Source organism: Cupressus sempervirens, chromosome 8 (genome assembly GCF_028749045.1).
Source record: "Cupressus sempervirens isolate cs-2001-9-10 chromosome 8, ASM2874904v1, whole genome shotgun sequence".
Lineage (NCBI taxonomy): Eukaryota > Viridiplantae > Streptophyta > Pinopsida > Cupressales > Cupressaceae > Cupressus > Cupressus sempervirens.
The window spans coordinates 149,563,249-149,577,969 of NC_143125.1; the positions used below are offsets into that span (position 1 = coordinate 149,563,249).

Sequence of the window (14,721 nt, forward strand, 5' to 3'; positions counted from 1 at the left end):
AGATTACTAAGTCAGAATAGGGAGTGAATTCAACAAACCAATCACGCCTATGAGTGAAATGTCGGGAGGCACCAGAATCGATGTACCAGGCAGAGGATTTCACATGATTTGTAGGTATGCTGGCCATAAAGGCATGGTAGATAGATTCTTTCTGCTCTGAGTGTTGGGCAGCATTGGCTTGCTGTTTAATTGAGTCTGACTTTTGATGCTGCTGATACATATGCTTATAATATGTGAATATTTCAAATGGCACAAACTTCAAGGTGAGAAAATGAAATATCCAAAAAAATTGGAGTACCCAGAAAAGAGCTCGAAAAACTCAAAAATAAAATGTTGTTGGAATCTGGATCCGCTAGCTCGAAAATCGAGGCACAAAAAAGAGGCACCCACAAAAATTTGATGAAGACCCATTTGAGATTTCAAAAAACCCACTAAGAATATGTGATCAGAAAATTTTTTTGAAGTCAAAAAACTAGGGTTTCGAGCAGAATAATAGTCGGCGGCCAAAGAGGTCAAAAAGGCAGAAAAATGATGTTTGCAGGAAAACAACAAAACCTAGTAGTAGAAACGCGAGCAAAATATCCAACAGGGATAGACAGACCTGTTTTTGAAAAAAAATTCAAAAATTCCCACTTGTTGAGATTTGGATGTGAACAGATTTGAAAAAACGACCTCCAGATTTGAAAAAAACGACCTTCAGATTTGTGATTTACAGACTAAGCCACGGGTTTCCAAGAAAAAAAATTGGCAGAAAACAAATCCACGATTTTCCAAGAACGCCAGTAGCTGAAGACACAATTTTTCAGTCGATTTGCACAGAGGGTTTAAACCCTAGATTTGATACCATGTTACAAATGTAAATGGCGGAATACTTGAATGAATTAATCAGAGATCAAACTGATCTATATATACAAAGAGGAGAGTCGAATAAAATAGAAACATTCTATTCTAGACTACACCTAAATATTAGAAATATTCTAATATTTACAGAGATATAATAAGATACAATAGTGAGCATTAAAAAGAAACATGAAGGTTATTTTAATATAGGTTTTGTTTAAACCATTTTTAAAAATAAATTGCTTTAATAAAGTTTATTTGAAATCAAATTTGGGAAGATTTATGTCAAATTTTTTAAAAAATCAAATCTCATAATATTTGACATGGATGGAAAATCAAACTTTTTTAGGCGGACATGAGTACAATATTTGATGTGTATTTGGCAGTATCGGATACGTTTCCAAATTGGATACAGGGATGCAAGTGCCCAAGGAAGGAAAGAGGAGTTTCTGGAACTCTGGTTTTTAGCTTTTCCTATCTTTAGCTTGGTGCAAATCTCTTGCTTATTCAAGTGCTAAAAACATGAGTGAGAGCAGTTTTAAGTGTGGTTTACTTCATTTCAATAGATGGATTTTAGAATTTGTGCTTGAGATTTTTAGAAGTGTGTTCATAGTTTATTGTAATTAGGTCTACTGCATTAAATTTGATCTGAGGGGTAATGTTTTTAGTACAGAATATGCTTTACCATGGTCTGAAAACAAACAAATGAATAAAAAATGAGCCTAGTATGTGGTTGATCCACCAGTCACTTGTAGGAATGCAGCAGGGAATATCAACCCACAAATGCAATTTGAGCTTTATGGCCACTATGAGCGCATCATCTTCATTTTAGTTATATCATTATTGAATACATTATCTTGTTCTTTTTGGTCTTATATTAATTGTATGCCCATGCTGTGTTCATGATCTGGGATGGAATGATCTGATTATTCTCACATCAGAGTTCAGGGTTGATTTGTGCTGTGGAAGTTTTGAGTCTCGTAGTTTGATTATGTTTTTCTTTCAGAGTACACTGTGCTTTTCAATCCAGGAGAGGTTCAAGTGAATGTGACATTCAGTAGCAGATTTTCAGATTTCATGGAACTAATGTCAATTTCTCTAGATTACTGTGTTTTCTTTTTGATATAATGTTTCCAAATTTGATTACAGATTTCTAGGTGGATGCTAGAGTGCAAGGAGTTTGAACATGTAGCTGGTGACTATGCTCGCCACATGGACTTGATTGCCGATGTACATGGTGAGTCTGATGCTGAAAAGTACTTTAGAAGTCTCCCGAAGAATATGATGAGGAGTGTAGAGGTCAATTCTGCTCTTCTTCAATGCTATGTTCGAAAGCAATCAGTTGGCAAAGCTGAGGAACAATTCAAAAAAATGGAGGAGTTGGGCCTTGCTAGAAATGAACATTGTTTTAATCAGATTATGGAACTCTATATGGCTACTGACCAGTCAGATAAGGTTCTTTTGCAAATCAAGCAAATGAAGGAAAATAATGTGCTGCCAGATCAACGAACTTATAATCTATGGTTGGAAGCATGTGCTTCAGTTTATGATGGTATCAATGAGGTGGAGAAGGTTGTGGATGAAATTAAAACTGCTTGTGGAAATAACATACACTGGTCAATATATTTTACCTTAGCAAAAATCTACATCAATGATGGTCATTTAGACAGAGCAGAATCTGTGGTGAAACAAGCTGAGAAAGTGATTCCTCAAGGATTCACCCAGGCATCTGATTTTGTTATTACTTTATATGGTGCTCTTGGTAAAAAGGATGATGTTTATAGAACATGGAATTTTCTAAAAGAGTTCTCTAAAAGACCTTCTCTTTCAAGTTATGAATCTATGCTTTCTTCATTGGTGAAGGTTGGAGATATTGAAGGGGCTGATATGTTTTTCAAAGAATGGGAATCTCACAGTCCAATAAATTGCAAACTAGCCAACATACTTCTCGATGCTTACATAAGGAATGGTATGTTGGAAAAGGCTGAAAAGCTTCATCATGACATCTCTCAGAAAAAATGTAAATTAAATGGTAGGTATTTTGAAATTCTTACAGAGGGTTATTTAGAAAGTAAACGCATGGGAAAGGCAGCTGTAAGCATGGAACAAGCCCTTTTAAAACGTACAGCCAATGGATGGCATCCGAAGTCTCGGAACATCACAAGTATTCTAAAACATTTTGCAAGGGAGGGCAATGTAAAAGGGGCAGAGAAGTTTATTAATCATGTTAGACGTTGTAAATGTTTGACCACAGAGGTCTACAATTTAGTTCTTTCAACATATGTCAAGGCTGGAAAACCTGCTCCCAAAATATTGGAGCAAATGAAAGAGGATAGTGTTACACCTGATGAAGAAACTGATAAGTTGCTTAAGTTAGTCAATACAGAGGGTTTGCAGACATCAACACTTTGAAAATGGCTGCAGTAAATGGTTAAAAATTACTGATATAGTTTAAATTTGTTGGCCCAAACATTTTTTTATGCACCAATCAGCAGTTACTGTAGATATATTGTAGTTGATCTCAGGATCTGAACTTAAATGTAATTGCAAACTGATTAGAATGTAACCCTTTTTTATAGACCATTTTGATTCAGGGATTCTTCTCTCAAGGAAAGCTTTTGACAAATTTAAAATAACACAATTTTAATGATTTTATAAGCAACAAATGAATCGTTTGATGTGCATGTAACGAATGGAATCTAGTGATTGATTTTGTCACATGGCTATTGTGCTGCTTGGTTAACTTTTGTTGAGTAGTTATTTATAAGATATAGGAGATGCATAGCTATAGAGTTGAATAGTTTTTGCCAAGAGTGGCTTATTTATTGCTTTCTTTCATGATACCTTCTGGCACACGTGGCTATTGAATTGCTTGGCCAGCTTTGTAGAGGTGTTTTTTAATAATGAATTAAGAGATCCATGGCCATAGGATGAACCTTTTTTGGTAAGAGTGGTTTAGTTTTTCTTTCACAAGCTAGTAGTTATAACCTTTACAGGTTAATTTATTTTCAATTGGTATATATATACACTTCAAATTTTATTTAAAACATTTTTAATTGAGAGCTATCAGTTTTCCACAATCTATGTGAATAGTCATGGTAATTTATGAATTTGATTGTGTAAAAAGTTTTTATCATCATGTTTTGGATTAATCTATCATCACAATGCAAGAGAACAAAAAGAAAATCCTCTTCTCAGACAATTGGTTGGCTAATGGCCTTATTTGTAGCACAATCCCATTCTTGAGAAGTGCTGCAACTATGTACCCTATCTGATAAAACGAAACATTAACAATTAATAAGAAAGGGACACTGGGTTGTATTGCACCATTTGAACACTCCTATCTCTGTACCGTTCAAAAGTCATAGAAGCACATGGGACTACAATCTCATGGTGTCGGAACTTTGAAAACAAATTCTTGAGAAGTGCTGCAACTATGTACCCTATCTGATAAAACTAAACATTAACAATTAATAAGAAAGGGACACTGGGTTGTATTGCACCATTTGAACACTCCTATCTCTGTACCGTTCAAAAGTCATAGAAGCACATGGGACTACAACCTCATGGTGTCACGGTGTCGGAACTTTGAAAAAAAAGTCGCTTTGGGCAAATATGGTTGCAAAAAACTTCAGGGAAAGCGTGCAAATATGTCATAATATAATCATTCTCCAGTGAACACAATAGTCAATCTAGTTTTGGTACAATAGACTTCTATCGCTTAGCAAGACGAGACCATGCCTTTTATGAAGTTGCTTGATGCAATCTGTCAAGGGTACTTTAGTTTCTAGCAATGAGGCCAATGTTTTGTTCGCATTGCACTATTGGAAGAATCTATTTGTCATGGTGATTGAGAAATGTGAGGGTTTTGAGTACTAGAACGTTAAGGGCCCGTTTGGTTGCTGGAATACAACCGGAATAGGAATAGGAAATTAGAATATGATTTGTATTCTTTGTTTGGTGCGTGGAATAGGAATAGGGAATAGGAATACGTATTCTCATTTTAGCCCCAAAATGAACTTTTGTCCATTCCAAAAAATACTTGTAATTGGAATAGCTATTCTTGCATTCGTTTTAACTTTTTTAAATTTGATTAAATGTTCAAATCCGTTTTGACCTGGGATGAGCGCTGGAACTTTGTTTTCAATATTTTCAAATACTTTAGCGATTTTCCAATGGCGTCGATTGCATTTTCAGAAATATTTTCAAATGGCGCCGATTGCAAGTTAACCCTATTCCAATTTAAGCTTGCATAACCAAACAAGGGATAAACAAGATTGGATTGCATTTTTCCATTCCTATTCTTCATTCTCCATTCTCATTCAAATTTTCTATTCTAATTCTCAATTCCTACGCTTGCAACCAAATGGGCCCTAAGGGTGCATGTATACCATTCCAATCGGTTATAGAATTGCATTAGTTTTAGTACGTGTGATGTTAAATGAGAAGCTTTAATACCGAGATTAGGTATTGTGCGCTATGAAATTCCTAATGCTGAATATTTTGCCTTACGAAAAATAGTCTCCCATTTGATTTGTGATTGTTGACCATTTGTAATGTATGATATGACGTTTAATTGTTTTTGACCGTGTGTAATGTTCTAACATGATGTGTATTTGTCATGTTATATGTGTAAGAAGGTACATGACATTGTAAGGTGCATTATGGATTATGCGATATGTGCAGGAGCATCTAAGAAAAGAGGTACCAAATAGAGCATGCAATTGAATCACCACTCATGATGTGTAATATTCATGTATCGCTATATCTTGGAAAATGTGTCATTAAGCCAAATTGGTAAACTCAAGTTTGGTGGGTAACTACGATGCATAGAGATGGGGGATGTCTTGATGGATAGACATTAGATGCAAGTGACAATTTTCTCTTGGCAATGCCGTGATACTCTATATATGGTGGATATGTTGTAGTTGTTTTGATCTCGAATATTATAATTAATGTAGAAAATGTCTTGTAAGCTTCCTTTTTATTTGGCGTCACAAGCTTTTAGCATTAGGAGTGTATGTACAAATTTTCCTTAGATTATTTATTAGTATTTGCACCAAAAGAGGTGTAATGGCTAGGTCAATAGCAATTTATACTTGATAAGGTATTTTGAAAAATTGAAAAAGAAAGAGAAAAATAATCTAAACAACGATTGTATGAAATATAACTTTTATAAGCAAGGGTTGCGAATATTAGCTTGCCTTCTTTCATTGGAACAACCAGTGTCTTCTGCCTTGTGAATGACAACTTGAATTGTCACATATTATGAACTACAAGCTAACAATTATAATTTGCATCAAAATATTTCATTACAAACTAGAAATTGGAATATTATTGGAACTAAACCTTGCACATGTATACATAATACTAAAACATCAATTTTTTCATCACTTGTAGTCAAATATACCTGGTACATTTAGACAACAATAGTACACTATTTTGTTTCAATATATGAGTTTAAGGGGCTTTCCAATGACTAGCTCGTAAGGCACAACACTTGTTGGTTTTGTAAATGAGGTTGCAAGCAAGGTAGGCTTAACCTTGGTGGAACTTTGTGGTTAAGCATACTTGAGTTGGATAGCATTGGGATGGGTGACAACCTTAAAGTCTTGGTGCTTTGCCTATGTGAGCATCACTTAGATGCAATTAGTGCTGAGTGTTCCATTCATTCTCATGAGAGATGAGTTCTTGTGAACCAATACTCATGAGACATGGGTTGATGAGTATGACCGTGAAATTGCATAGTTGAATCTTGATAGAAATATCACAATTTGACTTCTTGTGGAAACTATCCCCTAGTTATCAACTGATGAGCTTAACAAGATTTATAGTGAATGGTTGACAAGATACAACACTTGTTGAAGGTTTTGCTAATGGTACTACGAGCAAAGTGGGATCAACCTTAGAGGAAACTCTATGGCTAAGTGCACTTGAGTTACTGTAGTGTTGGGATGAGTGACTGCATCAAATTTTCATATCAATTGTAGCCAAATATACTTGGTATAGGTAGATAATACTAGTTCACTTTGTGTTTTCAATTGATGAGCTTAAGGAGCTTTCTTACTTACTAGCTAATAAGACACAACACTTGAAGGTTTTGCTAGTGAGGTTGCTAGCAAGAGGGGCTTAATCTTGGAGGAAAATTGATAGTTAAGCGTACTTGAGTTGGATAGTATTGGGATGAGTGATCTCTTAGGAAGTCTCAATGCTTCACCTCTATGAGCATCACCAACATCACCTAGAAACAATGAGCACTAATTATTCAATTCATTCTTATGAGATACGAGTTCTTGGGAAGCATTACTCAAGTGCTAAGCGTTCCATTTATTTACATGAGACGTGTGTTCTTCTAAACCACCACCACTCATGAAACATGGACCAATGGGTTTGAGTCAAAAACTATAACATGATTAAATTTTAATAATACTATATGTATGTATGTATGTATGTATGTATGTGTGTGTGTATGTATGTATGTATGTGTGTATGTATGTATGTATATATGTATATATGTACACACACACACACACACACACACACATATATACATATACATATACATATACATGTACATGTACACGTGTATATATATGTACATGTACATGGAGATGTACATGTACATGTATATATACATATGTACATATATATGTATATCTACATATACATATATATGTATATCTACATATATATATATATATATATATATATACACACACACACATATATATCTATGTATATATATATACATATATATGTATATATACATATGTATATATACATATATATATATATATACACATACATATACATATATATATATATACACATACATATACATATATATATATATATATATATACATACATAGGTATGTATGTATGTATGTATGTATGTATATCTCTATACATACATACATACATATATATACTAATTATAAAATTCTACTAAGATTTAAGCAACATTGTCTGTATCTTTAACCTTTAGATTTTGTTGTATTGATATTTCTATTTATTACCTGATTTTTTTTTGAAATATTATAAAGTAATTTTATTTATAACTGCGAGTGTTAATTTTTTCCCAATTTTTAAGAAATTAGATTTTTTGAAACTTATTAAACTAAATACAAGATATATCTCCAAATTTAACACTGTCTGTTTATAAGACAATTTATTAAATTGTTTAATTTTCCAAAGCTTTCGTATCTTTTAGACTCTATGAGCATTAAGGGGAAAATATTTGTTTAAGTTGCAAAAAAATTCAATGCTACTAAAGAGTTATGTGAAATGACATTTCTTTTTGACATTTCATGAAATAGTTTTGCCGCCTTGTCTATGCTTCCACAATTTGCATGACCAAAGCACTTCCTACTATAATTAATTGCAAAAATACATCTTTCGTTAGGATGGGCCACCCTTCAATATCACACACTAAGGAAACAATTAAGCTTGGAAAAAGTAAGCCAACTTTGACTATTTAACACTTCTAATCTAGGAATCAGGCCTTAATGTGTGTTGTTTAAGCCATCAAATTAGGTTGTGATATTAGTTCCAATTGAAGATTGATATTTTAGTATGAAAAATTTGGCTATCTAACCTCGTCCCATGATTTATGGGTTGCATATAGTTAAATGTGGCTTCTATGGTTTTGCATGTAATAGTTCCATGGTGTTTTGTACTTGGAAGGATAAAAACCAAGGTATATGTGGATTTGTCAGTTGCATGTTGGAATTCCATGTTGTATTGAAATAGAATGGATGAGGACATCACTTGCATGTTGTAGATTTATGGATTTTGGGTTTGAATAAACTTGTTTGTTGCATATTCATGGAGTTTTGGTTCTACACGAATTTGCACATTGTGGATACTTAAGTCAACTGAGTCTATGTGCATTCACATTATGTGAATTTATGATATCTATAATTTGAACACGAAAATGTTTTTGAGTGGTTTAGACATGTTAATGGTATTATATTTATATGATTTTGCAACTTTTAGGTTTAATCAAAAATTACAGTTTCAACATTAACTTCAATTTTATAAATAACAATTTTTTTTCATAATCTTGTAATAGTTAGTCTTTTTTATTGTTGACGGTGACCATTATGCTATGTGAGGTCTAACATTTAGTTGGAGTGTTGGCATGATGCAATTTAGTATATCAATGTAGCATATAGATGTTTATGATGACACCATTGACAACTTTATATTTTTAAAGTGGGAGATTTCACAATTCAATGGAAAGCTTCTTGTTTTTTATTGTGCATAATTTTTTGACATCAACATTTCATATGACATTTTGTGATCCACCGTTATGGTGAGAAAGTGATAGGTAACTTACACCATGTGATTCATCATTAGCACGAGAGAGAGTAATAGTGAAGAACTTAAAAAGATCTTCTCTCACACTCTCATATTGATAATGGGTCATAAAGTGTGACCTAATTGTTGCTACTAGATAATTACACACACAAAAACTTGGAAAAAAATAACTATTGAAAATAAATGGATTATGGAAATCTGATGAAACAAATTTACAATGTTGTGTTAGTGTGTCATTATGGACTCTAGATTACATTTTTTGGCTATTGGCATGATAAGTGAGACTAAAAGCTTACTATTGAAAATAAATAGATTATGAAAATATGACAAAACAAATTTCACAATGTTGTGTCATTATGGACTCTAGATTACATTTCCTGGTTACCGGCATGATAAGTGAGATTTTGTGAGTTGATCTATCATTTGGAAAGAAATGATTTTATGTTTTGAATATGTAAACTATAATGTCATATTGAGTTTCTAGATTTTATACAAATCACACAAAGAAATATGGAAGTGATTTTAGGGAGACTGAGTACAATGATCATTTTCCTTGTTTGGTGCAATGTTTTGGTGGAGTTCATGAAATAATTTGTTAAACATTTCTTGATGTTTGAATAATTGGTTAAATAATTGAATAAGGTGAGAGATTAGTAATTTATTGGAAATTGAGTAGTAGAATGGTGTCTCTTAATGAGCTCTCAACAAAAGGTGATAATGTCTTCATCTAAAGTTGTATGTGAGATCATATGAACCCAATAAGGATATTGTTTTTATATAGAGAGTTAATATGAATCAATCTCACAAAAGGAACAATTTTAAACCCCAAGCTCGAAAAGGTCCATTTGGTACATAATAAATAGATATGTATTGTCCACCTAATTTTTTATCCACATTTTAAGGACATTGGTCTTGAAGAGTAGTTTGATGAAGAGCAAAACAATAGTTGGTGTTCTATGAGCTATCATATATTCTTCATGTATTTTTTAAACATTATGAGAAGGTTTCCACTACATAGAGAAATTCTCTTGCTAGAGAACAAACCCTAAAGAATTTCCTTGTAGTTGTTCCTTCTTGGCTCATAGTTTCTCAAAAGGTTTTTTGCAACCAATTGTTGACTTTGGAGGAAATCAAAGAAGTTTTATCTTCCATGGAAGATGAAAAATCTTATGGCTTTGATGGTTTCCCATGTGAGTTCTACAAGGCCTTAAGACCTTATGCAGGTCATGACCTCCATACAATTTTACATAGAACCTTTGAGCCATCTCATTAACAAAGGGGATATTTAATTCATGCCTAAAGTTGTGAATCAAAAGGAAATATGTAACTAATAACCCATAAATTTTCCCAATGTCTCCTACAAGATCATTAGTAAATCTCTCGTACATAAGATTTTCCATCTCCTTTTTCTTATCACTTGTCCAAATTAGAGTAGTTTTACTATGTCAAGGCTCATCCTCGATAACATTATTGATGTATGAGAAAGCATGGAATGAGATCACTTCTCTAAGAAGAGTGCATCTTTTTGTCAAATTTATCTTGCTAAGGCCTATGATTGGCCTTTTATTCTTGTAATGCTAAAGGCCCTTGGGTTTCAACCTTAATTCATTCAATCATTTCAGATTCATTTTCGCAATGACTTGGCTTATATCACCATTGATGAATGAAAAACCAATGCTTTTGGTATATTTAGATATATTTTCTAGGATTTCCCTTTGGCCCATTCTCTTTGTGTTCTTGTAGATAAAGGTTTTGGATATTTTCTTGCCTCTTCCATTTTAATGGTTCATGTTAGGGGAACTTCTCTCCTTGAGTCACCTTCTTAACTTGTCAATGGCCATTTTGATGATGGCTCTTTCCTCACATTGATTGAGAATGAATATAATGCATGTTTCTCTTAATTTCCTTACTACTTAACACTTAGCTTCTAGATCGACAATTCAATGCAAGAAAACTCAACATTGCTTACAATCTTTTTGTCTTGCCCCACCCTAGATTCTCTAGTATGAATGGAAGTGGATTTAACATTGTTCTTTTTTTTACATTCTTTGGAATCCTATTTTCTTTCCAAGGTTTTGTTATTGACCTTTGGAATGCGATGTTGACTATGATAGAGAAAATAACTTTCTTACAAGATCATCAAATCACTTTCTTTGGTTTGTAAATTTTAGATCTGTTCTAAAAAAATTATTACCACCCATGTGCATTATTCTTCATGTTGGGCTCCCTCAAAAGAATCCTATGAGTTTGAAAAGATTGTGGTTGAATTTCTATGGGTCACTGGAGATGACCACCACAAATTACAATCATCTAGTAATATTGTCGCCTCCCTAAGGAGTCTAGAGGCCTTGGCCTCTTATCCACCTAGAAAAAAGGATTGGATTTGTGTACCAAATGAGTTGTTCAGGCCATTAAAAAAAAATGAATCCTAGAAATTTCTTCAACTTTGACATTGAGTTGCTTCAGTCTACCCAATCCATAGACCAAAGTTAGAAGGGGATTGACTTTTAACCCTTCTTATAATGAAATTTTCCGTCTAGATCTAGGGTACTTTTGTTTCCAAAAGCATATTTGATAAGTCTAGGAAGATGTCAAATATTGACATCATTGGGATGGGCATGTGTTTTGTTGTGGCTATTCTTTCAATCAACATAATATTTGGTGGTATTTTCTTATTCAATCTAAGGGACTCCCTTTAGCTAGAGTTCTTGGTTTTCATGCTTCAAGCTTTCACAAATGTGATAATTCAACTCTATGAGATCTTTTCTCTTACACTACTATGAATGCTCTCACTTGGGAATATATATATCCAGTTCATCCTAAATTGCCTACATCAATTTTTTTTTTGACTTGGTGGTCTCAGTTTTGTATCTGAATATGTTACACAAGTTTGGCATTTTTTATTTCAAGTCTTAGTGGAAATACTAGTGGTGGTTTTCATGCACTTCATTTTGCAACTATAAGTTGAATATGGGAGGTAATTGGTTGGTTAGTCACCTTCCTATGGCCCCCACTTTGAATCAATGAGTGCACTTTCATTCTTCTCAGTCCACTTGGTGACACAAATCTCTTATGGTCTAGTATTCCATAATGAAGCCTAAAGTGGCTCATTTTCATATTGTATTGTTTTCCAAATATTGCCTTTGGGATATCATCTTTGAAATTTGGGTGTACCAAAACTTCAATGCCTTTTTCATGGACAACATACATATTTCATTCATAGTTTCTCACATTGTAGAGAGCCCAATAGTTCTAGGTTTAGATTTGTGACTTCTTTTGGCCTTTCAAGCATAATTATTCTAATGGCATATGATCTTGCTAGGTATTTAGCTTAGACTTCCCTTCAAATTTTTGCATAGTTGGCATGATTTTAGGATGAAAATCCTTTTACCTCTATTGAAACATTTGAAATGCAACATTGTTTACTAATAGTTTTTTGGATATTAATATTTCTTTATATGCTAAACTATGTACATGTAATAATGTCATGATGTAGATTTGAGTATAAGTAAGAAAGTGTCCCTTAAGGTGGAAAAGTTGCATGAATTACTTAAGCATTGGGGAAACTTCCCTTGTATGGTCTCTAGAATGACACTAGATATTTCTACTTTTGATGAGTGTTCTCTTCCATGTATCTACAATTCCTCTGTCCACTGCTAACACTCTTAGGTCTTTCAGTCACCTAGTTGAGGAAGAGATTTTTAGTGTCACTAATAAGATCTTTGTTCTGAAACTTATCAGACTAGAAAGGAGAAAGAAGAAGAAAACATAGAGGAAGGATGATCCTTTTTTTATGAAGGGTGCTCCCCTTAATACCTTAAACACATAACAAGAACAAAGAAATAAAAGCAATATTCAAGAAAAAAATTATACACTTCTTATTATTTCTACAAATGCGGAATTATAGAATTTAGAATTACAATGTGCTAACCCACATGGGTACCTTCATTACAATAATATGCATGATGAAGCTAGGAATTATCACCCAGAGTTGTCCTCGATAATATAATGGCATTTCTTAAATAGGCAGTTTTACGCTTCTTGGGAAGGTTCTAGACACTCAAACTTAATACCTAGACGCAACAGAACCTAACAATACATATAGAGTCTGCCAAATACACCTTTGACATTAATTTTGGAAGTTTTGGTTTGCTTAACTTCAGAAGGCCATAACTTTTAAACCACTGCTATAATTTTCTATTAGAGTCACTTTTTAGAATCCTTGGCTTTTGATCTACAGGCTCAAATACGTGCAAGTGCCCATTCATCAAGTTTTCGGGCCTCATTAAGGCACGTTTAGGCCTTCAAAATTGAGCCCAATTTTTTTGTACCAAAAATCCAAAATAACTTCACTGATACTTATGATATGACATTGAGCCTCAACTGGTAGGCTAATATGACTGATATGAACCTCCACATCTGAAATTAGGGAATTTCGAGTTCATATGACTGAAGCAGATGAAGAGAAAGCCTCCATAGATAAAAACTCTGCATTAAGACAACCCTTATTTAGACAACTAAAATGAAATATTTTTGGTTGATGCAAGATTTCTCTTACACCTAAGATGCTCCAACATCAAACACCCTAGGTAATTTGAGAAGTAGCCCTGTCACATCTTAGTTATTTAGAGAAAAACCAAGATGGATAACCTCCTCCCTTGCTAGCCATGATGAATCTTCTACCGCCCTACCTATCAACTTGACCAAGTATTCTTCATAAGTTATGTTCCTTGTTCTTTTGCCAAAATGACTGTCCAGTGCTCCTCAATCTCCTTTGTAGCTGAACTAGCTACTAGAATACTCCACTGCGCTTCTACAATTTCATTTCCATCACCTCCTTCATGATACTTTTTCAAATCTGAAATGTTAAATACTAGTGAAATATTTAGTTCAATAGGCAACTCCACTTCATAGGCATTTCTAGAATCATGCCTTTTCACTATCTTACATGGGGCAAAGTTCTTCGTTTTTAGCTTATTATATGTACCCATTGGAAAATTGATCATTTCTCAAATGAACCAAAACTTCATCTCCAATATGAAATTCATTATACCTCCTTTTCACATCTGCCTTAGCCTTGTACTATGCATTCATCTTTATAATGTACTTCCTCACCTCCTCATGGATGTTCCTCATATGTTTAACAAATTCTACTACTTCAACACTACTTATCTCTCCTTTATCCAACTTTATGAATTCAAAAACATTTTTGGGACTACTCTCATATACAATCTAGAATGGTGATTTATTAGTACTCTTGTTGAATGAATTATTATATGCAAATTTTTCTCATGGTAAATTCAAATCCCATCCTTTTGATTTATCTCCAACCAAACATCTCAACAAGTTTCCCAAACTATGATTCACAACTTCTGTCTGTTCATTAGTCTATGGATGACATGATGAACTAAACTTCAAATCTATTTTCAATTTATTCCAAAATGTACGCTAGAAATACCCAACAAATTTGGTATCTCGATATAAAACTATACTCTTTGGCAGACCATGTAGTCTCACCAATTCTCTGAAAAACAACTTTGCCACATGAACAACATCACTA

The 14,721-nt window shown here is 33.5% G+C and overlaps 1 protein-coding gene across 1 annotated transcript in view; it reads left to right on the top strand.

The window, feature by feature from the left end:
- Positions 1 to 3,529, top strand: part of LOC149541989 (pentatricopeptide repeat-containing protein At5g27460-like) — a 44,032-nt gene extending 40,503 nt beyond the window's left edge. Inside the window, exon 3 of the mRNA XM_089797040.1 lies at positions 1,990 to 3,529. Within this exon, the coding sequence (XP_089653166.1) occupies positions 1,990 to 3,252 (1,263 nt within the window). The 3' untranslated portion in view covers positions 3,253 to 3,529. The remainder of the gene's footprint in view (positions 1 to 1,989) is intronic.
- The last annotated feature ends 11,192 nt before the right edge of the window (positions 3,530 to 14,721 follow it).